This window comes from Mustela lutreola, chromosome 9 (assembly GCF_030435805.1).
Source record: "Mustela lutreola isolate mMusLut2 chromosome 9, mMusLut2.pri, whole genome shotgun sequence".
Lineage (NCBI taxonomy): Eukaryota > Metazoa > Chordata > Mammalia > Carnivora > Mustelidae > Mustela > Mustela lutreola.
In genome coordinates, this window is record NC_081298.1 from 5,268,203 (window position 1) to 5,290,541 (window position 22,339).

General features: G+C 50.0%; 1 protein-coding gene across 4 annotated transcripts; it reads right to left on the minus strand.

Moving 5' to 3' along the window:
* Window positions 1-1,158: 1,158 nt before the first annotated feature.
* Window positions 1,159-21,255, minus strand: RAE1 (ribonucleic acid export 1). 4 transcript variants are annotated; one of them, XM_059133073.1, is made up of 12 exons: window positions 21,056-21,255; window positions 18,405-18,501; window positions 17,737-17,841; window positions 15,371-15,463; window positions 10,472-10,558; window positions 9,474-9,560; window positions 9,278-9,349; window positions 8,327-8,434; window positions 5,245-5,351; window positions 5,087-5,162; window positions 4,351-4,545; window positions 1,159-1,609 (listed from the first exon to the last, which is right to left on the minus strand). In XM_059133073.1, exons 2-12 carry the CDS (start codon window positions 18,492-18,494, stop codon window positions 1,523-1,525), a joined length of 1,107 nt encoding a protein of 368 aa, XP_058989056.1. In that variant the 5' UTR covers window positions 18,495-18,501; window positions 21,056-21,255; the 3' UTR covers window positions 1,159-1,522. The 4 variants fall into 4 exon arrangements, with proteins under 4 accessions (XP_058989056.1, XP_058989053.1, XP_058989055.1 ...); XM_059133070.1 differs by lacking the exon at window positions 21,056-21,255 and adding an exon at window positions 20,483-20,961; XM_059133072.1 differs by lacking the exon at window positions 21,056-21,255 and adding an exon at window positions 20,438-20,520.
* Window positions 21,256-22,339: the final 1,084 nt, after the last annotated feature.

Genomic DNA, 22,339 nt, shown 5'->3' on the forward strand with positions numbered 1-22,339 from the left:
TAAATGGACTCCGGCAAAGGTTTTAAATTAGCCAATGGCACAAACTACCTATCCCCTTGGTGATGTGGAGGCCCAGTCTTGGAAAAGAACACTGCAAAGCTCCTGGTTTAGACTCGTGATTTCGAGGTCTCCTTTTGAGCATCACATCACTAGCTTGTAAAGAGCATTACGAAGCCCCCGCTAAACCGGTGCGCAGACGCTGCCTCCGTTCCAGCAAAGCCGGCTACGGGGGTGCCTGCGCCCGACTCGCAGAACAGTGGTCCCGCTTGCGCTCCCTTCCCCACAAGCACAGGGCTGATTCATGGAGTGAAGTCTAAGTAAGTAACTTGAAAATTCAGGCTTTTTTTTTTTCTCCAGTGCACTCGCCTTTCTCTCTCAAAAAATACATTTTCATCCGAAAAGACAGAACGGAAGAGTTAATGAGTCTGATTTTACTTGTGACCGGACTACCGAATAATTTAAACCATTCAGTGCAGGCAATCTCTTCCAGTAGAAAATTTTATTTTCATTGCTTTTCATGAGAAGGCAAACACAACTTACAACACGGTCAAAGGCAGATTTCCAAGCTCAGCAAGTTACATTTCCGTACCAGCCCCGAAGAGTCAAGCGTTAAGCAGCATTTGGGATCATGGGGTAAAAACACAACAGACTCCAAAGTCAAAGGTTAAGCTGAATTTCACTTCGGATACTTACCAATCAAGAATTCTCCATGACACGGAATAAAAATAGCTACCAGTACTGGGGCACAACTGAACAGCACTGGGGACAGGGGGCTCAGGTCCTAACCTGGAGGCCACACAAACATCACCCACTCGGGCTTGTTCACAAAGGCCTGCCCCTCAGCACATGGGGCAGGCCCCGCTCGGGCCACGGGGACCTCTGCCCAGCAGAGCCAAACAGCACTGGGGAGGTTAAAGATGGCACGACGGAAGCAAGAGAAACACATCCAGCCTCTGCCGGCCTATGCTTGCCGCCACCACTAGGTGCTCCATGCGGCAGGCACAGCTCAGGATGCCCTCTCAAAGGGGCACGGCTACTGCATGTCCCCAAGGGCGGCTCCAATCACAAATCAAAACCCAGGACGCTGTGGGACAGGATGACCACTTCAGAGCTTAGGGGGCAGGCAGGGGGAGAGACACACAAAGGGAGCTTAGCAGGGAATCTTCAAAATATTTTATTACAAAATACAGTACAGCGCTCATAGGATGTTTCCCAATGTTCTCGAACACATACACGGCTGAATGAAGCACGGCAAAATACGTGGCAGTCGCCCACAGGAATCTAACTTCTAGAATCATTTCAGTCCCCGTGGAGTTACAGAAGAAATCTGTAACAGGCAGTGGAATGGACAGACAGTCATCGTGGCCGGCGGGGCTCCTGACTGCTGATCGAGGACATTTTCTTCAGGGCTTGAGTCCACATCCAGGGCTGACAACCTACCAAACACTGGGACCCGAATCCGTACAAAGACGAGGCAGAGTGGAGAGGAAACAACTCTGGACAACCCAGAAGTCTCTGGCCACTATTTCTTATTCCTGGGTTTTAGCTCTTCGGCTGCATTACGCAGGAAAATGTAATTTTTCTTTTGGGGATTATAAAATTCGTGTCCCTAAGGGGCGAGAAAAACACACACAACAATCTTATCGTTAAAGTGTAAAAATCAGCATTTTATGGCACTTTGTATATGCCAAGTCCTGTGCTATGTACATATAATGTATCTGGGAGAACAAAACAGGTTTATGGAGGGACAGAAAAGCCAAAACATTAAACAAATTTAAACTTTGGTTTCAGAGGAAAGGTTAAGGACTTGGTGGCAATCTGTCTTCGGTGACCCACACAGAGGCATGATCTTTTACATTTTTTTCAGAGCTAAGGCCTCGTTAACCCCTCACTTCGATGCCGACATGACCGCTGCAGGAGCAAGCCGGCCCACACGGACCCAGAGAGAAGTGCAGTGGGACAGTGGGGGGTCAGTGGGTCTGCACTCCAGGGGAGGCGGGAGGGGAGCCATGCGAGTCTTGGGGAGCCTGGAAATCGGGACCAGGATGGACTAAGAAGTTCCATGAAGGGCAGACTGAGGCCTTCAAACATCATCCCCCAGGGAAGAGCACCAGCGGCCTCAGCAGCTCTAAGGGGCATCCACAGGGATAGGACAGCAGAGGGGGCGGTTGGCACGGCAGAGCAGCGGGCACCTCAGGTGTCGGTGGACCGTCGCAGCAACCTCAGACCTTTCATCCCCTATGACTGCGATTTTATGCCCAAGAGAACTGTCCTTAAACCAGGAACAGTGTGAAATTCACAAAGCAACTCTTTTTAAGTGAAAAACATCACGATGTAAGTAACTCCGAGTAACTCCAGTGTAAGCGGACATGAACCGGTCGGACAGCTTCGTCCTGAGCGGCGCGCACAGCAACGCGCCTTCTCCCCTCTCCCAGCCCACTCCAGTTCGCCAGCGCCCACACCACACAGCGCCCGGAGCGGCACCGCACGGGAGGCAGGGAAGGGGGTGGGCGGCGCAGCCCCAGGCAGCCGAGGCCTGGGCACGTGGACTAGGGCAGGCCCCGTGTGGAGAGCCAAGGTCCCGGCCACAGCCTGCTCCAGCCCCAGCTCGGCAGGACCGGACCAGGCGTCTTTTGCAAAAACTACACATGTCCACAGGCGGGCGGACACACACGTGGCGCACTGGCCCCACGGACCGCCCGGCAGCGGGGCCACTCAACGCCGGGGTGGACGCTACAATCCTTAGGGTGAAAGCAGCCACGCTACAGAGAGCACGTGTGCAGGACTCCTCTGACATAGAGTTCTGGAAGACGCAAGCTTGTCTACAATGACAGGAAGCAGGTTGAGGGTCGTGTGTGTGTCGGGGGCAGGATGGCGGCAACACGCATGGAAACTTCTGGGGGAGCTAAAACTGTGATCTTAAACAAGGAGGTTATCTGGGCTGTGGCGATGGTCTGCTGGGTACAGACAGACACCGAACGCACCCACCAGGCACGAGCACTGCTCCTCCGGGGCACCTCGGCAAAGCGGCTTCCAGAGACACCGCTCCGCTGCCCGGCCCGCATCCGCTCGGCCCCGGCGGGAGGGGGCTCAGGTGGGGAGGCCGGGCAGGCCGGGGTACTGCCGCTAAAGCCACCAGACAGGGCCAGCTGCCCTGTGCTTCTGAGAAAGAACCAAAGGTGACGCCGAGACCCCCATCGAGCGGTCAGTGACGGACTCAAAGGCGGACCCAGGAGAGGCAGCAAGCCCAGAGGCCAGAGCACGCGCGGGCCGAGTCACCGGCCTTCCAGCTCCTAAGGGAAGGCGCTCCGGGCAGGCCGCGCGTTCACACAGCCGAGGCGGGATGCTGGGAGGGAAGTGGAGGACGAGCTCAGAAACCATGTCAGATAATGAAGGGTCACTGGTTTGCATTGGGAGAACCCCAAGACGAACCAGTCAGCTCAGAGCTGACGGGGAAGGGCGTCCCCCAGGAGGCAGCCAAAGGAACGGAAGCTGGCAGGTGCCAAGCCCGCTGCCGTGGTTGTCAGTCGGGGACAACAAGGGTTCTCAGCTACAGCCCTGGCATGGCTGCGGGCATCGGTGTGTCTTACAGGCGGACGAGGAGCTGGTGGGCAGGCAGAGAAGGTGCTCGCAGGAGGAGAGAAGGGAGGGGTGCCGGGGAGTCTGGGGCGGGCGGAAGGAGATGGCAGGGCAGAGGGGCTCGTGTGCGGATGGAAGGGAGACACCGAGGAGGGCAAAGCCTTTCTGGGTGAGGCCGGCGACCTCACCAGTCAGGAACCTGGGCAGCAAGGGCAGAGCAGGGAAAAGTCTGGAAGGCTGCTGCAGAGAGGGGGCTGGTGGTAGCCCGAGAAAAATGAACAAACGATCCAGGAGACGCAGCTGCTGAGAAGCTAACACGGGGGCTGTCGGCCAGCGGCCTGGAGCCCCAGTCCCGAGTCTGCTCCCCTTACCACCACGCCGGGAGGCCCCCAAAATGCAGCCACGACCCTGTCGGCCCCTAACCCCCTCTCCCAGATAATAAAAAAAGAAGCAATTTCTCCAGCGAAAGCCTCAACACCTGGCCCCACCGCGCCCCCTCACTCTCTTACCACTGCCCTGGGCCTCCCTGGAGTCTCTCTGCTTCTCGTCTCGCAATGACCAGACCCTTCCCAGGGGCAGTTCCCAGGGAAAAGGCTCCACAGGTATGACCCAGTCCCCACACCTTGTGAGGAAGGCTGGCTATGTCCCTTTGCAGGGATGGGACGGAGACCTTGGCAGGTCCAGAGAAGAGTCACAATTCAAGCCCAGGCCTTCCGACTGCACAGCCGGCGCCGCTGCCTCAGTGCGCCCGGCAGGCCCGCGGACGCTCACCTTTGACCAGTCGTAGCTGGAGGCGTAGGCGAATATGTTTCCGTTGTGATTGAAGCAGCAAGCCGCTATCGGCTGGTCCAGCTGTTCGGAAGTTTTTAGTTTCGTCCTGGCATCTTTGTCCCAAAAGCTGAATCTGCCATCGGACCCCACCGTGGCAAGCGTGCCGTGGACAGGATGGAACGCGATCCCATTTACCTGCAAGGATTCACACGCGCACGATGAGTGGTGGAGGAGGGAGGAGAAACCAGGTTTGCACCGACGCGCCTCCTGCTCCGCTCCGAAACAGAACGGGCCGACTGCCCGCGGAGCGCGGAGGAACCAGCCGTGCTCCCGGAATGCCCTGGCAGCCCAGAACCGAATCGCGTCCCTTGTTACGAACACAAGGCAGCAGAAGTTAACAAGTACGCAGCCAGCCAGGACGCCAAGCAGTGGACCTCAGGAAAGCGCCGTCTCTTTCTCAGTTTCGGCTGAGCGTCTGAGCGGCCGGGCAGCGCTCAGGAGGAGAGGGAAGGCCCTCCTGAGGGAGCCGTCCGCTTGCACTCAGCAGCAGCACACAGACAGCAAAGACGGCCAATGTGTCACAAAAACAGAAAACCAGCATCTACAGTATAAGCCACCGGTCTCTGCCCGTGAACATGCACGATGACAGAGGGAGCTTTCCTGGCCCGTAATGACTCAGCCACCCACCTCCAAGTCTACTTTCTAAATCTCAAAGCTGAAGTTTCTAAAAACATACCGCATAGATGTCCTGAGGAGCTGAGGTATTGGTTCCGTTCGAGCGGTGACATTTGAAGGTAAAGTTATCTTTGGCGCTGAAAAGCAAAGGCTCAAATGAGTTTTCCATTCTGAAAAAGTCTCAAGTGGAAATTCGCCAAGTGAACCGAGCCCACTTACGGATTTGGGGGGTTGATGTAGTGAATAGCAACCCTCCCCTCGATGCTTCCCAGGGCGAAACCAGTCGGCTTGTTCTGTTTGTCTTTAAAAATAGCCACACATCGATGCTATGATTTAAAAGAAAAAAACCAACACAGTATGTTATCACAAAGATACAAGACTTCATAACCAAGTGAAGGTACATAACCACCTCATTTTTGGGTTTCAGAAGAACCAGAAACACATACAAATGCGACATGTTATTTCTAGTTCCCTACCAAGCAATATTTTCTACCTTTTGAGAAACTACCTGTACTCAGCCCCGAGACTTTATGAACAAAATCCAGAGCACGCGCTGTGTCTGCCCCTGCTTGGCCTTTGTCCCGCAAGGGCCCTGCTGTCCCCCCAGCAGTGCACATGCCCCCCGGAACCCCGCCAGGTCCTATTCCGGCGCTGGCCCAATTCACAGCCCACCACTAACCAGATGGACACCCTGCAGCAACTCGCCCGATGTTTCTGGGCCTCTGTTTCCCCTCAAAAGGAAACAGCATCTGCCTGGTGATCACAGGGAAACAAAGGTCACATGGGACAGTGGACATGGCCAGGACCTTCTAAACTGGGACCACACTATGCAGAAGCAACACGCTGCTTCGGGACCCAAACGAGGATTCTACTGAACTCTACAGAGGGTCCCATAAAAGAGCCCGTGACCCAGCTGCTGGGGCAGAGGACAGGGCCTGGGTGCTCACTCCTACCTTCCAGTGTGATGACCTGGCCTCCTCCAGAGGACCACCCACCCTACCCAAACTGAGGTCTTATCTTCCGTGAGGAGTTCAGGAAGCATGGGGGCAAGGTCAGAGCCGGGGGACAAAGCCACAGAAGATGGAGATAGAGAGCAGTTTCTGTTATTGCGACGCTTGCTAAAGCTCACAAATTTCCTAAGGAAATGGAAAAATACATGCTAGCTCTGTTTCTATACCATTTGCCTTTTTATGAACAACAAGCCCGTTACTTTTGTGAGTGGAAAAAACATTAATAAAAAGAGGCAAAAGCCTGTAAGTCACCAGGAACCATGACTGTGCCTCCCATGCTCAGCACAGAGACCAGGGAACTGCACTGCCCTCACGGTTTCCAAGAACACAGTCCCACAGTGGCCCTATGCAAATGCTGAGGCCCTGCCTCGGCAAATGAAAGGCCAGGATGCCTGGCGCAGACAGTAGGAAGTGAAGGCAGTCACTAGGTTTTGTCAAGGAATCTGGGATTTACCCAAAGGGAAATGAGGAGCCCGTGCCGGGTTTTTAAGCACAGCTGTGGGAAGGTCAGATTTGCCATTGTAAGAGCTCCCGGACCCACGCATGAGGAGCGGACCAAAGGAGGGCCAAGATCTAAGCTCTTAGTCACACCAGGGACTCGGATTAGATGAGCAGGAGGGAAGGAGGGAAATGAACAGATTCCAGAACGCCCGCAGAGCAGAAGGGAACCTGGAGACCAGTGAGACGGGAGAAAAGGAGGAGGCAGATCAAGGACGCCGCCCAGATTTCCGGCTCAGACCAGAGCCGGGGGTCCTGTCTCCTGAGATGCGGAGCACATGGAGGAGAGGCTGCTGAGGGCGGCAGGCAGGAGCAGGTTAAGGCTGTTTGTTCACTCAGCAAACATTTGCAGAAAACTTCCATGCATCAGATCTGGTCCCAGGTGCTGGGGATGAGGAGGAAACAAACAGAAATCCCCGCCTCCCCTGGATTGACATTGTAGCGGGCGACACGAGACAGGATATATGAAACATGTATGCGCAGCTCTGTTAAGACATACACACACACACAGAGTCTCAGGGAAAGCAACCAGGGAGAAGTCTGACGAGAGGTAACATCTCAAGACCTGCAGGAAGTGGTCCCAGGTTTGGTGTGAGATACTGCTGGGCTGAGATGCTGGGAGACATGCAAAGGAGCTGTCAGACCGTGGGTGTCCCTCTAGGGATCCCAGAGGCGAGGTCTTTTGGGGATCTGGGTCCCCCTGCCCACAAGGTAGGCCCACATGACGGCGAGGACAGGGATGAGATTCTGCTTCAATAGAGAAGGCGGCAGGCGAGGGCAGAGGCCTGGGGAACCCCAACGTGCAGCGAGAACGGGCAAGGAAGACAAAGCAGCCACCGGAGAGGCAGGGGGTAAGAGGTGGGCAGTACAGAGGCCAGGAACAGGGTGTTTAAGAAGAGATAAGAACAGTCATGAAAGCTGCTCTGCTAAGCTACGATGAGGGCTGCTCAGCGTCCACTGGAATTATGGATGAGGAAGACATCGGTGGCCAAGGCAAAAACAATGTCAGTGGAGTCATGGGGCAGAAGCCTCAACGGATTCGGGTGAGAAATGAGTGGGAGGTAAGGAAACCAAGAAAGCTCACGTGAGAGGCTTCACTGCAAAGGAAAAGGGTCCAGGTGGCATCGGAGGGTGTAGGACAAGAGTTTGTTTTCGAGAATGAGACAGGAGCACGAGTCCGTGCTAGTAGGGCTGGGGGGTGCGGCAAGTGTGCAGACACCGGGGGGTGGGGGTGGGGGGGTCAACCACAGAGCCCCAGCACAACACGGGCCTTCACAGAGCACAGACCTCACCTAACTGGCAGGAGTAAGGCAGGGAAAGACACAGGTGCAGGCAGACTCCTAGATTCCCCAGGAAGAAGATAAGCAGTTCCCCACCATGATGTTCTCTGAGTAGGAGCTGAGCTGATCTGCTGAGACAAAGGCCAGAGGAGGGAGAGCCCAGGAGTGAGAAGAGAGTGAAGAAAATCTAAGAGTCTGTGGCAGCCAGGAGACTGCCGGGAGAAGCCTGGTGGCGTGTGGGCCCCGCAGAGGCAGAGCTGAGGCTGGACGCTAGGATCCGACAGAGCCCGTCGTGGAGGCCACCGCTGTATACAGCAGCAAGATGACAGAGAAGTCAGGCTCCTCCAAGGCTGGCCAGTATCCGCTCACAAAATACGTGCACTTGTATCCTTACACTGACCCCTTCGAAAACACTTCTTGGTGTCTGAAAGCACATCAGTACTGCCCACACGGGCCCTGAACTGCGTACGACACCCAGTAAGCACGTGCTTCCTAACCGGACAGGTGACTCGCCTGATGCTTCAGTGGAGACTCTATCCTCCTGAACTCGGATGGTTGGTTCTCTAACTGGTAGACAATCAGTCCTCTCTCTGCAGTGGCCACCACAGCCATAGGGTAGATCTAGGGAACAGAGGAAAGCAAAGACATGCTTAAAATGAAGGAAAGTGTTATTTTCTTTTAATACCAAAATATCAGATCCTTGTTTTTAGACTCAGAAAAATAAGTCTGAATTTTCTTAAGTTTAAAAATCCAATGATACCACAATACTCTTCATGAAAACCCAGGGCAATAATTATTTCAAAGTAGAACATGCATTTTTAAAAGCACAATTTTTTAAAACTATAAAACACAGGATTATTTTTAAAAAACATGGAGGAATATGGGGTGCCTGGGTGGCTCAGTGGGTTAAACCTCTGCCTTCAGCTCAGGTCATGATTCTAGGGTCCTGGGATTGAGCCCCACATCGGGCTCTCCGTTCAGCAGGGAGCCTGCTTCCTCCTCTCTTTCTGCCTGCCTCTCTGCCTACTTGTGATCTCTGACTCTTAAATAAATAAATAAAATCTTAAAAAAAAAAAAAAAGACTTATAATCAAATGGAGAGAAAAAGTTCTTCTGTTTCTCTTCCACTCAGTCCCCAAAGATCCAACACCACACCACACAGTCGGTACCCACTTTCCTACGTAAAGTAACTGTTATATATATATACGTATGGTACGTGGCTCCCAAACATCTTCAAATAACAAATGAAAAAAAAAACTTGACAATCAGTATTTGGTATTTGGGGACAAATGCAGCACAAAAATCTCCCAATTTAAGGTAACTGAGGAAATTGGAACTACATCCTCTGTGTGTTCATTATTCAAGTTAGAGGGATTTTTAGATCACCCGCTAACTGCAAGATGTCACAAGGTAAGAAATCTGTATTTCTCTTAAGAGGACAGATATGAAGTTAGAAATTCCTTACCACATCGGCACAGTAACATCTTTCAGGGAGCTGCAGAACCATCATAGGATTTGATGATCGTGTATCCCAAAACTAAAATTTAGGAAATAAAAAAAACACCCCGTAAGTGACCATTTCAGAGCTATCATCCCAACAGTGGAAGAATTCACGTCGCTCCCGGCCAGGCCATGCAGCCCCCCTCACTGGTGTATCAAACCTTCAGAGTCTTATCCCAACTCCCGGTCATCACGCAGCTGTAGTTAGGCGCTTTGATCCAGTGTACGGTCTTCACGGGGGCATCGTGCTTGCAAGACAAAATCAAAACAGGTCAAGATAAATGTACCTACGTGCTAAGCACCTTCAGTTCTAGAAACTCAAAGAGAAAGCACACACTGAAATACTGAGGTCCTACCAAACACCAAAGGACATCCAAGCCCTTCCTAAAGACCGCTGACACTCAATTTCACCTGAGAACCTATAGCTACGTTCCATCCTGACAAACGTTCATTTTACCTATAATGAGAGTCAAAGTAAGTCCCTCCCCAGGGAAATACTCAGAAATAACTAGTACAGTTTTATCTATTGACTCAGGCGGCGCGAATGAAGAGATCAAAGAGGAGCTTCTGGCAGCCAGTCACACTTACTGGGAGCCCAGAGTAAGCAAGGTCTTTCTGAAAATGGTTTTGGGTCAAGAGGCCCTTCCCAACCAGGTCGGACCCTCTGGGTCCTGCTTCTCTGAGCTTCATTACTTCTGCCCTTCGTGCCCGCTGCTCCTGGTAGACTAAGAGCTCCGGGGGCGTGCACCCCTACTGGCAGTGCCTGGCACGGAGCAGGCGTTCAATACTCGTCCAGTGGACCAGTGTCCAAATGCAGCTGGTAAAAGGCCAGCCACACATGGCTGTCAGAACGTCAAACACAGGAATGTTGAGGCCCATCTGGAACATCTGTCTTTTACAGGCGTTGACGGCACTAACTCCTTAGGACGCCCCCCTCACCTATACACATACGGAAGATCCACGACAGACCGCCTGTGAAATGCCAGCAGGAGTAAGAATGGTTATCACCTTCGTGTTACTCTGATGCTAAAGAGGTTTCTGGAAAGCTTAAGTCTAACTGATTTGGTAGAGTCAACTGCAGTTTTCTATACTAGAGAATTAGAATTTAAAATTCATCACCACCCCAGGCACCAGCCTTTCTGGACTCAGTGTTTATTACCTGTGCAATCTGTATTGCCTGATTACTGTTGAGGTCCCACATTTTGGCAGTTTTATCACATGATGCTGTAAATACTTTGCTCCCATCCTGAAAGAAAAATCAAGAAAATCTGTCATTCAAGAAAAAAAAATATATACAATTTCTATTTGTCTGTTAGGTTGATCATCTTGAGGCAGGCTTTGTTTTGCAATTTTTATTTTTCTAGTTATTTGGGGGCCGGTGTATTATAAACTCCACTGTCATATACAAACACATTTTTTGCCCTATTTCTTTATTACTGATTAATTTTTCTAAGAGATACCAAATTAACAGGATAAAGAAAAAAATCAAACAGCATGGGAAGTTACAGAGGGAAAATGAAGACTCCTGTCCCTGACCCACTCCGTTCTCAAGGGCCACTGACTTCCTTCCAAGAGTAGTTTTTGCAAATCCTGCATCCCATATAGTACCGGGGGCCACCTACACAAATTTTTTCTTGTTCTGGTTAATTCCAAGCCCCCCCCCTTTTTTAAAGATTTTATTTACTTATTTGTCAGAGAGAGACAGGCAGACAGAGTGGCAGGCAGAGGCAGAGGGAGAAGCAGGCTCCCTGATGAGCAAGGAGTCCAATATGGGACTCGATCCCAGGATGCCGGGATCACGACCCAAGCTGAAGGCAGCTGCCCAACCAACTGAGCCACCCAGGCGTCCCAAGCCTTTTTTTTTTTTTTTTTTTTTTTTAAGATTTTTCCTTACTCAACAGAGGAGGAACAAGCACACCAGCAGGCAAAGCAGCAGGCAGAGGAAAAGGGAGAGGCCGGGCCTCCGCCGAGAATAAAGCCCAACCTGATGCTTGATGCCAGGACCCTGGACCATGACCCAAGCCAAAGGCAGAAGCTTAACCGAGTCACCCAGGCACCCCAATTTCAAGCCTCTGTTTGACCATAAGTTGCAAGAATGAAACAACGACCAGCTATAAACCTTGCACCCAGAATCATCGGTGGCGAACACTCTGCCACAGTTAGTGTGTTGCGCTCTCTGCACACGCACGTGCATCTGCTATCAGCATGCGCTTGTCTGGCTAGGTCTCTAATAGCTTTCTGAAGTGCACACCATAAAACTACACTAATTTTCAATAGTCACTGGTCCTACGGAAACTATAGAACAGCTTAACAAATTAGCAATCATTGTGTAGTGGTCTTAAAAATATTTAAATATAAAACTCATAAACTGGTCATACATTTTTTTTTTTAAGATTTTATTTATTTGTCAGAGAGAGAGAGAGAGAGAGCGAGCACAGGCAGACAGTGGCAGGCAGAGGCAGAGGGAGAAGCAGGCTCCCTGCTGAGCAAGGAGCCCGATGTGGGACTCGATCCCAGGACGCATCATGACTTGAGCCGAAGGCAGCTGCTTAACCAACTGAGCCACCCAGGCACCCCGGTCATACATTTTTAGAAAGAGAAAAAACTAAATGGAAGTCTAGGGCAGTGGTTAGCAAATTTCTTCGGAAAGGGCACATCTATTGAGTATTTAGTCTTTACAGGTCTCTGCTGCAACTCCATAACTATCATAATAGCTTGAAAGCAGCCACACACGTTACTTACATGAAGGAGCATGGCTGTGTGCCAATAAAATTTGATTTACAAAAATACACAATGGCCATATCTGGCCATATCTGGCCCATAGGCCATAGTCTGCTGACCAGTGACCTAAATTATCTCATCTCTGGTTTCAAAGTTTAAAGATTTACTGCCATCCTTCCTTAGCAAAAATGTCTTCCCATAAAACTCACCAGTTCTCCAACTAAAAGAAAAGCTAAAATCTGTTTTTTTTTTTTTTTTTTAAGATTTGTTTATTTGACAGATAGAGATCACAAGTAGACAGAGAGGCAGGCAGAGAGAGAGAGAGGGAAGCAGGCTCCCCGCTGAGCAGAGAGCCCGATGTGGGACTCGATCCCAAGACCCTGAGATCATGACCTGAGCCGAAGGCAGCGGCTTAACCCACTGAGCCATCCAGGCGCCCAAAATCTGCTTTTTGACCAGGGGAGTTGTAAGGATTGACTCCATAAATGCTTAGGATACCCATGTACGTCGTGGGCTACCCTGAGACTGAGCGACACACTGGCTCTTGATGTCATTATAAAATGCCCATCCTACCAGCCGCAGTGGGCACTACGGAGCAGCAGCGTGCCTGATCCGCGGCGGTGCAGACACCGAGGCTCATCTGTCAAAGGGCCAGGGCAGAGAAACGGTACTTGCAAGCGCCCTCCAGCCAGCTGCTCCCCGCCCCTTTGCTATGGCTACACAGCAAGCCATGTTCCTACAGCGCCCAAGAAATCATCTCCACTAAGTTTGGGTTTTATGCCTCAAAGATATCTGGCTCTTCTGTGCTTCTGTGCTGTTGTCACAGGTGTAGCTTCCTCTCCCGACCGCTCTTCCCACCTCCCACGCCAGCCCACTCCCTTTCCTGGAAGCCTCTGAGGGAGGCGGTCCAGCACCTGGGCTCTGGAGCCAGGAAGGTCTGGGTCTGGGCCTAGACTCAGCCATTCACCACGCTCCCTCCGACAAGTCTGTCAACTAAGCCTGTGCCAGTCACTTTATGTAGATGCAGTCTCGCTGCCACAGAGTTCTACCATCTGCGGTTCTGTCTGTCCTGACAGACCAGGAGTTCCATGAATGTGGTATACGCCCACCTTGCCAACTTCCCTTTTCACTATATCCCCAGGGCTTTAGCGCCCTAGAAGAGCCTGATAATTACCTCCGTAATTAAATACCATCTGCCGTAATTATTATTACCTTCATTTACAAAGGAGGAGACAAATACAGGGAGATTAAGTAACCTGACAAAGTCAAAATGCCAGGAAGCTGGAGCCCCAATCTGAACGTGGGCCTGGGCTGGATGACACAAAGCCCGAAGAGTTACAGGCACACGGCCTTCTTCTTCTTTTTTTAAGATTTTTATTTATTTATTTGACAGACAGAGATCCCAAGTAGGCAGAGAGGCAGGCAGAGAGAGGAGGAAGCAGGCTCCCCACTGAGCAGAGAGCCCGATGTGGGCTTGATCCCAGGACCCTGGGATCATGACCTGAGCCAAAGGCAGAGGCTTTAACCCACTGAGCCACCCAGGAGCTCAAGTTGTATCTGCAATAAATGCATCACTTTTCAAACTGTTTTCACAGATCTATTATTAGTCTCATAATAACCCAATCCGATAGGTCAAGCAAACATTTTGCAGATGACAAAAATGCTCGGAGAAGCCTATCACAGCTCATGATGAAAACAGGAGCCAATTCTAGGGGCGCCTGGGTGGCTCAGTGGGTTAAGTGTCTGCCTTCAGCTCAGGTTGTGATCTCAGGGTCCTGGGATCAAGCCCCCCTTCGGGCTCTCTGCTCGGAAGGGAGCCTGCTTCCCCCCTCTGTCTGCCTCTCTATCAACTTGTGAGCTCTGTCTGTCAAATAAATTCTAAACAAAACAAAACAAAAAAACAGGAACCAATTCTGGCTCCTAAACCACCTCAAAACATTAACAGGAAAATAATTTCTTAATTATAAATTAAATAAGATCACATAAATGAATGGTGTCATTTGAAAATGACAACATAAACTAAGAGGAGTCTGGCAATTTCTCACAAAGTTATACATAAAATCGACATAGGACACAGCAATCCCTCTAGGAGATATTCACCCAAGAGAAATGAAAACTTTTGTTCACAGAAAACCCAGCACACAACGGTTTATAACGGTGTTATTCGTAATGACCAAAATGGGAATCAGTCCAAATGTCCTTCTCCTGGTGGCTGGGCGAACAAACGGTGACAAAGCCACACAACGGGCCACCGCTCAGCATGAAGGACAAACTACTGACTGACAGAACGACCTGCGTGGGTCCCATACGTGCTGTGCAGAGCGCAAGAAGCCAGACGCCAAGGGGACGCAGTAGAGGACTGTTCACGTGACACTCTGGGACAGGCAGAACCACAGGGACAGAAAACACATCGGTGGTTTCCAGCGGCTAGAACTGAGGAGCATGTGACAGAAGGGCAGGAAGGAATCCGCGGCTGGTGTTCTGTATTGTGACAACTCTCTGCGTTTCTTCAAAATGACAGAATTATGCACTAAAAAGGTTCAATTTTATTGTCTGCAATTCTTATCTAATGAACCTGACTAAAATTACACAGAAGGCCTGACAGGGGCCTGGAGGCTTAGCTTCCTCAGCACGAACGTACATCTGTCTGCCCGTTTTCTTGCCTCTGCTGGGTTCAGCCGCTGGGCCGCGGTGGCAGGAGGAAGGCTGGGCTGTCACCATGTTGCCTCCTCCTTTAGGAAGGCGATGGGCCCCTTTACAGCCTCCTGCTGTGGCTCCCCACTTACCTTCCCTGCTGCTGCCCCCTTGTGAACGGTCCCTTCATTACAGTCTCCCCAATCAACGACAAAAGCTCAGAGCCAGATAAACTTGAACATATTTGTTTACATTACTGATGCTCAGGATTTGGGAGGAAAAAGAGAATCCCCAAAACCCAAAAGACTTCAAATGCCTATTAACAGAAAATGATTCTTTTTTCCTCTGGGATTTATTTTTGGGGATACTAAACTTTTCATTTTAAAATGACATAAATTCACGGCAGAAAGGTAGGAATGGCTTCCAGAAATTATTCAATTATTCGCTTAAGATAATGTGTCAATAAAACAATGAACTTTTTATGCAAGAAGAACTTTCAAAAAAACCAATGCTAACATTAACTGACTGTATCACGAATATCAATACATTATTATACTGAAAATCAGAAACTTAGAATTCCAACAATGTGTATAAATACACAAAATTCGTGGTTCAGGTTATATTAATGTAGAAATATATACATACTCCCAGATAACATGGGATTTTATATTGTAGAAAATATGAAAAATGGGATGACACTTACATCGCTCCAGCAGACATCTAAGACAGGCCCTGTGTGCATCTGCTGGGCTTTTGGAATAGTCTGTCCACTATCTTGAACTTCCCAGCAGCGAACCTAGAGTGACATGAAAAATTAATGCAAACACAGCACCTCGTGACCTCTTACATGCACAGAACACCTAATAATTAATGGGTGCGATTTAAATATACACAAACTTCTCGTATCAACCTAATTATCTAACTTGAAGAATAAAGCTACTGAGGGCCGCCTGGGTGGCACAGTCAATCAAGCGTCCGCCTCATGGTTTCGGCTCAGGTCACGATCTCAGGATCGTGGGACCCAGCCCTGTGCTGGGCTCCGCGGTCATCTCAGAGTCTGCTTGAGACTCCCTCCCTCTGCCCCTCCTGCTCATGCTCCCTCTCTAAAGTAAATAAACTTAAAAAAAATAATAATAATGAAGCAACTGAACAGTCTACTCCAGTCGCTATTTTCCTGTATTTCCAAGCCATCAAAATATATAAATTCTTTTGCTTACACCTAAAACTGCAGATAAATTTATCACATTTATGAGATGTATTTGTCTTCTAAAGGAGAATGTCATCCATTACCATTCAGAGAATCAAGACCAAAGGGGAAACTTACCTTTCTTCTCTGAATACACTGGTTTTTTACAGTTTTTCCTGATTATAAACATAACGCATTTTACTTAAGAGATTTTGTAAATATGACAAGAAAATTTAAAAATCACCTTAATCCCACCAGACTATAGTTAATAGTTTGTTGCGCTTTCAATGTTTCTATGCACACATATTTTCATCAAAAACCTAGATTATAGAGTACCTTCACTCTTTTAACTGAAACTTTCCTCCCTTGCATTATGAATTGCCAATAAACAATTCATGTTTTTCAGCAATAAATCACGTGGAGTCTTTCCAGAACTACATGTAGAAGCCAAACCTGCTCAACCATGACTACCTTCCTCTCCTGCTGTTCTTTCCTCAATCCCCTCACTGCCCCTCTGTTGCAAAAAAAATCTCCCAAAATTTTAAAAATGCTAGTCCAGCACACAAACATACCATAAAATACATTATTTGATATTATAACTTTCAAAACTTCCACTAGCATGAAGACTTTTTAAAATGAGGTTGGGACACCCAGGTGGCTCAGTCAGTAAAGCATCAGCCTTCAGCTCGGGTCATGACCCCAGAGTCTTGGAATCAAGTCCCACATTGGGCTCTTGCTCAGTGGGGGCAGGAAGCCTGCTTCTCCCTCTGCCTGTCGCTGCCCTTGCTTGTGTGCGCTGACAAATAAATAAAATCTTTTAAATAAAATAGGAAGACAATGCAATACAATGAAGTAGTAGCAGACAGTGGCTAGGAATACAGATCCGGGCCCACATTGCCAGGTCTGCAGCCTGACGGCCAGTCCCTCAGATGCAGGAGCTGGGCCAGCTACTCTACTCTACAACCCTAAGCTCCACATTCCGCATCAGAAGAGAGGACAACAGGATCACAGTGCTTTCGCTGTCAAGAGATTAATTCAGTTATGCACGTGAAGTACAATACTTCACCCCAGAGCGGTACAATACTGCCTCAGAGGAGAAGCACCCAGAGGCAGGGTATAAACTTAAGGATTTCTGATCGATACTGCCAACTGACCTTCAGAAGAGCTGTGCTTCCACACCTACCAGCGGTACATGGAAGGTCTCAGCTTTTCTTTGCTGGGACCAAGTGTTATTTTTTTAACTTTTCATTTTGTTAACTTGGTAGAGTCCATCACAGAAGTCTGAGTTTACCTGCTTATGAGTGTGGCTGAATGGTTCAAGTTCACGCTAACAGGCCACCTGCACTCCTGCGAAGTGCCTCTTCATGTCTGCTGACTTTCCCACCAGGGTTTTTTTTTTCTTCCCCTACCAGAGTTTTTATCTTTCCTTCTGTGCACTGTGATTTCTTGTCCTTTTTTGTACACAGTAGGTTAAGTGTAACGTCTTTGCAGGATTTGTGCCATATCCAAAGTTGCAAAACTTTAATATCTACCTTAAGAACATTTGCAGGATACCTGGAAGTTTATGTATAGCACCATGGAGAACAGTCATTCTCAATGCCACTACATGTGACTTGGAAATCCATGCCAAGTCACTGAACTAGGGCAGGAGTTCTGAGTGAGGCCTATGACCATATGACCACGCTTTCATAACAGACGTCAGTGTGACAGGCAACATCGCCTGCTCAGAAGGGCCACTCCCTCTAACTGATTTCTTTAGAATGGCCGTGAATAAGCTTTACCTTTGCTTCATTCACTTGGGAAAGAATGGAGCCAAATGGAAAGCTAACCTCACCCATACAAAGAAATAAGTCTTCTAGAACATGCGTGTAAGGAAGACTTACATCGTTAGCCCATGATCCTGCGATAAGGAAGTTCCCAGGCAAGGTTGGTGGGCTAAAGGACAGACAACCAATGCTGTCATCAGGAGAGGATGTTACTTCAATATCCTGGGGGGGAAAAGTCAACGTTACAATGTATGCATCATCGATTTCATTCAAAATTGTTTTCCTTCTCACTGAACACTCATGGCGGATTTTCCTTGTGCTAAGAACTCAGTGAGTTAGACCTCTCTTGCTTTGATCCAAAATAGGAGTAATAAAGAAGCTAGTGGAAGGGCTAGCACTGCTGGGACCGGAAGCCGCACTCTCAATGAATGGCCAGGATGATTTCCACGTGCTGGCCCACTGGTTCACTCTGGCCCTAAAGTGTTCAATCAGAGTCATGGCCTGACCCCACCCCAGAGGAAATTCTCATTCAACAGTTGTGGGCCGGGCCCTGGGAATCCACAATTTTAATAAGCACCCTGCTAATTTAAGCGGTGAAGAAAGTCGGGGGGACAGGACACTACCACAAGAGACACTGTTTCTGTGCTCCAAGTTTGAGAAAGTGGGCTAGACAAAGATTCAGAGCTTTTGCCCCAAAGAAGGCTCCCAAGCTATCTGGATCTCTCTCATTGTGGGAAACCCTGGCCTGTAATTTCATACAAGTCCCATGAAGCTTCATGAGGTACCTTCATAGGGTTGTGGTTATCTGTGCTTGTGCTGCCAAACATGCTGGTCCCACTAGTTCCAAAACCCGAGGTTGTCCCAAACAGACTCATTTTGGCCCTAAAAAATAATAGAAAATGTTAAGGATAGGTCTTTTCTTCCATAATCAATATCACTGAGAGCTAATATAAAGCCAATTAGGTCACAGAAGGGAAAAAAAGACTCTAAATGACTTGATGTCAGGTTTTTCTCTTCCAAAGTGATCTAAATAATGATCACCAGAGCACCTGGGTGGCTCAGTCGGTTAAACATCTGCCTTCAGCTCAGGTCAGGACCCTGGGAGCGAATCCCACATGAGGCTCTCTGCTCAGCGGGGAGCTTGCTTCTCCCTCTCCCTGCAGCTGCGTACTTACGCCATCTCTCTCTATGTCGAATAATTAATAAAATCATTAAAAGAAATGCAGAAAGTGCTTTTTAAATATGTACTTTTAGAAGAGTTTTTGACATATAGAAAATTGTACAGATAGAGTTCCCATACACCCCCATACCGTTTCCTTATTTTCTTTTTACATTTGTCACCATTAGTAAACCAATACATTACAGCAAAGTACTTTTCAATCACCAGCTAGAAGATAAATTCACCCCTTTCTTACATAATTTGAGACACTGAGCTTTGCACCAGGAATGTAACAATAAACCACAGAAGGCCCCACTCTTCCAGGTCTCCGCTCAGTGAGAGTTCACGTTCTTCTTAATAATTTCTATACTCTGGCTTAGGCCAATATTTCTGCATGATGTTACTAAGAAAAGCAAACGGTCCTGGCAAAGATTCAGCGATTTCTCTGTAGGAGGAGTTTTAAGAAGTAATCCACTCTGGTGTGACTGGGTACCAAAAGGTCTGGTATTACATTCTGGGCAACACAGAATGGGGAAATTGCTAGGGATTTTGGAAATGCACTTGGGATTCCCAACTTCAGGAACAAAATGAGTGCTGATATCCTGGCCAAAGCAACAGCTCTGAGCATGTTAGTATCTTGGAAAGCAACTCTGTGAGAGGAAGTGGTATGTGCCAGCTACTTGTGTCTCAAATGTGAACTTGCACTTGAAGCACTGGTTAACTGCATGAGTGAACAGAGGAATAACTGGGCTTGGACAGTCAGAGTCTAGGAACTAGCTATGTGGCTTTGGGAAGGTTATTTAGCCTTGATTTTCTCATCCACAAAAAGAGTCTCTGACATCTGGTTCAAGGAATCATGAAAACCAAGTGAGATCAGTCGCACACCCGGTGCCCGAAAATTCTTTCTTCTGTCCCTTTTGGGGATGAATTTAGGGAAAGAGCAAGGGTCATTCAAGTGTTAGTCAGCATATGTGGACCACACACTATGCAGGGCATGGGGAACCCTCAAGAAGTTCAGAGGACATCTCCAAGCAATCTCCTCGCCTGCCCCGCTTGCTGCATTCCAGCCCTACTGCTCTGGGGGCACCCTTTCCGCCTGTGACCACAGCAAACTCAGCCCTGCCCTGCAGGATTCCTACTATCTGTTCCTATGACTTTGGATGATCTGCCCTACCCCAAACCTCCAGCTGCCTCAGTTGGAATCTTCAGATCCCAATTCAGAAGTTGTCTCCTGGGGCGCCTGGGTGGCTCAGTGGTTAAGCCTCTGCCTTCAGCTCAGGTCATGGTCCCAGAGTCCTGGGATCGAGCCCCGCATCGGGCTCTCTGATCAGCGGGGAGCCTGCTTCCCCCTCTCTCTGCCTGCCTCTCTGCCTACTTGTGGTCTCTGTCTGTCAAATGAGTAAAATCTTTAACAACAACAACAACAACAAAAAGTTGTCTCCTGAGAACGCTGGGGGGATGCGGGCGGGGATGGAGATGTTCTCAATCTCTGGGGGTGATGTTCAGGTAACTGTATTCAACTTCCCAAACACATCAAAAGGCCCAGTTTTAAGTGGGTGACAGCAGGTAAGCTGTACGTGAATAAAGCTGTTAGACCTACCTTTTCCAAAAGGTCACCTGCTCAGAGGCTCCCCTGCCTTCCTGATTTAACATACCCACCCTGCCATACCACCACCCTGTTTTCTTCGTAGCGCCGGTCACGACCTGGAATTGTGTGCCATCAACCTCTTCCCCGGGAAAACGTCAGCTCCAGGAACAGAGGGCGGTCTGGACTCCTAAGATACGCCCGGCCCTCGGCAGGCGCCTGGGCCAAGGCGGCTGGTATTTAACAGACCCCGGACGGGGGCGGCGGGGGGCAGCACTTGGCGGAGGAGGGCAGAAACAAAGCAACAGAACGGTTTCAGAGGAAAGTGCAACGAAGATTAGCGCGGGAGACCGAAGGGGACGGACGCTTTTCTGCAAGACCGGTCAAGGGAGGCTTCTCCGAGGAGGTGGGAGCTTGCGTCCGATGAGACAGACGTGTCAACGGGAAGAGCGCAGACGACAGACGCTGCCATCAACTGTGACCCTCCCGGTGCCTCAGTTTCCCCAAGAGAAGGACGAGGGGGTGAGACCCGGGGTGACCCCGGAGCCCCTCCCAGGGGCCAGTAAGGAAGCTCGCTAACCGGCCGGCTCGCGCCCAGGTGCCTCGCCGCGCGGCCCACTCCCCCGAGGGGGGGCGGGCGGCGTCGGAAGCGCCATGGCTGCGGGGAGCGAGGAAGGCGGCGCGGGGCCTACCTGGGAGTCACGCCGCGGCGGAGAGCCGGTGACGGGCAGCGGGGAGGACTCGGGAGCCGGCGAAACCGCTGGAGAACCGAGGAGGAGAAGGCGAGGTGCTGGGCACAGAAACCCGAAGGGCCGAAATACCCTCACGCCGGTGGAGGAAACTCCCCCAATTACCGCGGAAGCACCGCGCAGGCGCCGAGGAGCCACTTCCTGTGTCGCCCGGAAGGCAGGTAAGAACGCTGCTTCCCCCGCCCACGAGGCGACAGCACATGCGCAGAAGCGCCAGTGACGCCGAGGAGTCCCCGAGCCAGCAATTTGCCGATTGGTCAAAAGTTGGTGGGGCCGCCTCCTTGTTGCCAAGCAACCGTTTTGATACATTCGCAGCCAGCTGAGGGAGGGTCGTTAGTATTTTCTCTTGAGAATGAAAAGTCTAGCGTATTTCTGATTCCCGCCAACCTAAGTCCGAAGCCATCCTCGGAGAAGCCGACCGAACGCTGGCTCGGTCGGCGGAGAAGTCGGCCAGCCTGGGTCCCGGCCCCCACCCCGACCTCGTGTTTGCAGATTGAGGCGTCCTAAGCCATCCGGGGCTCCCTGGGCCCCGGTTTCCCTCGTGAAATTGGCATCATGGTGCCTGACTTCGAGGGGACTTCTTAGTTAGGTTCAAGTGAAGCCACATACGCGAAAGACTTCGCGAAGTCCAAGTCCGTAGGACTGGGGAGGGGCTGTTCAGACACAGACACACGTGCCCGCTCCAAATATTTCAGCTGGTGGCTGGATTTCTGAAGGAAAAAAAGAGGCAGGGGTCCGCTGAATCTTCTTGGCTAGTCGGTGTGGTCTGCGAACCGGGAGTCTTGGCATCCGCAGGGAGCTTTCAGACCCGCAGGACCTTGGTATAAAATGCAGATTCAGGGGCACGTGTGTGGCTCAGGTCATGATCCCAAGGTCCTCAGATTGAGATCCTGCTCCCCCATCCCCACCCCACCGCGTCCCTCTCTGCCTACTTGCGGTCTCTGTCAAATAAATAAAATTTAAAAATTTAAAAAAAAAAAAAAAGCAGATTCAGAAGGTCGGGGGAGGGGCCGAGAATCCACATTTCTAGCAGATTCCCAACTGAGCTTGCTTCGCCATGCGGGGCAGCAGACCACCCAAGAATCTAGAGGTATTTGGAACCATTTGGGGGGACTTCCTTAAAGCCCTGTTGCCTGGGATCAGGGAGGTTTCTGATCTGGTCGATGTTGCGGAGGAACAGAGGGAATGAGTCGTTTTTGATAAGCTCCCCCAAGTGCTCCTAAGATG

Coding starts and splice junctions, on each gene's coding strand:
- RAE1 (XM_059133069.1), bottom strand. CDS start 20,431: ATGTTAAATCAGGAAGGCAGGGGAGCCTCTGAGCAGGTGACCTTTTGG. Junction 10,559..15,370: donor TAGATGTCTGCTGGAGCGAT/GTAAGTGTCATC, acceptor TTTTTCTTTCAG/GATGGGAGCAAAGTATTTAC. Junction 1,610..4,350: donor CCAGCTACGACTGGTCAAAG/GTGAGCGTCCGC, acceptor CTCGCCCCTTAG/GGACACGAATTTTATAATCC.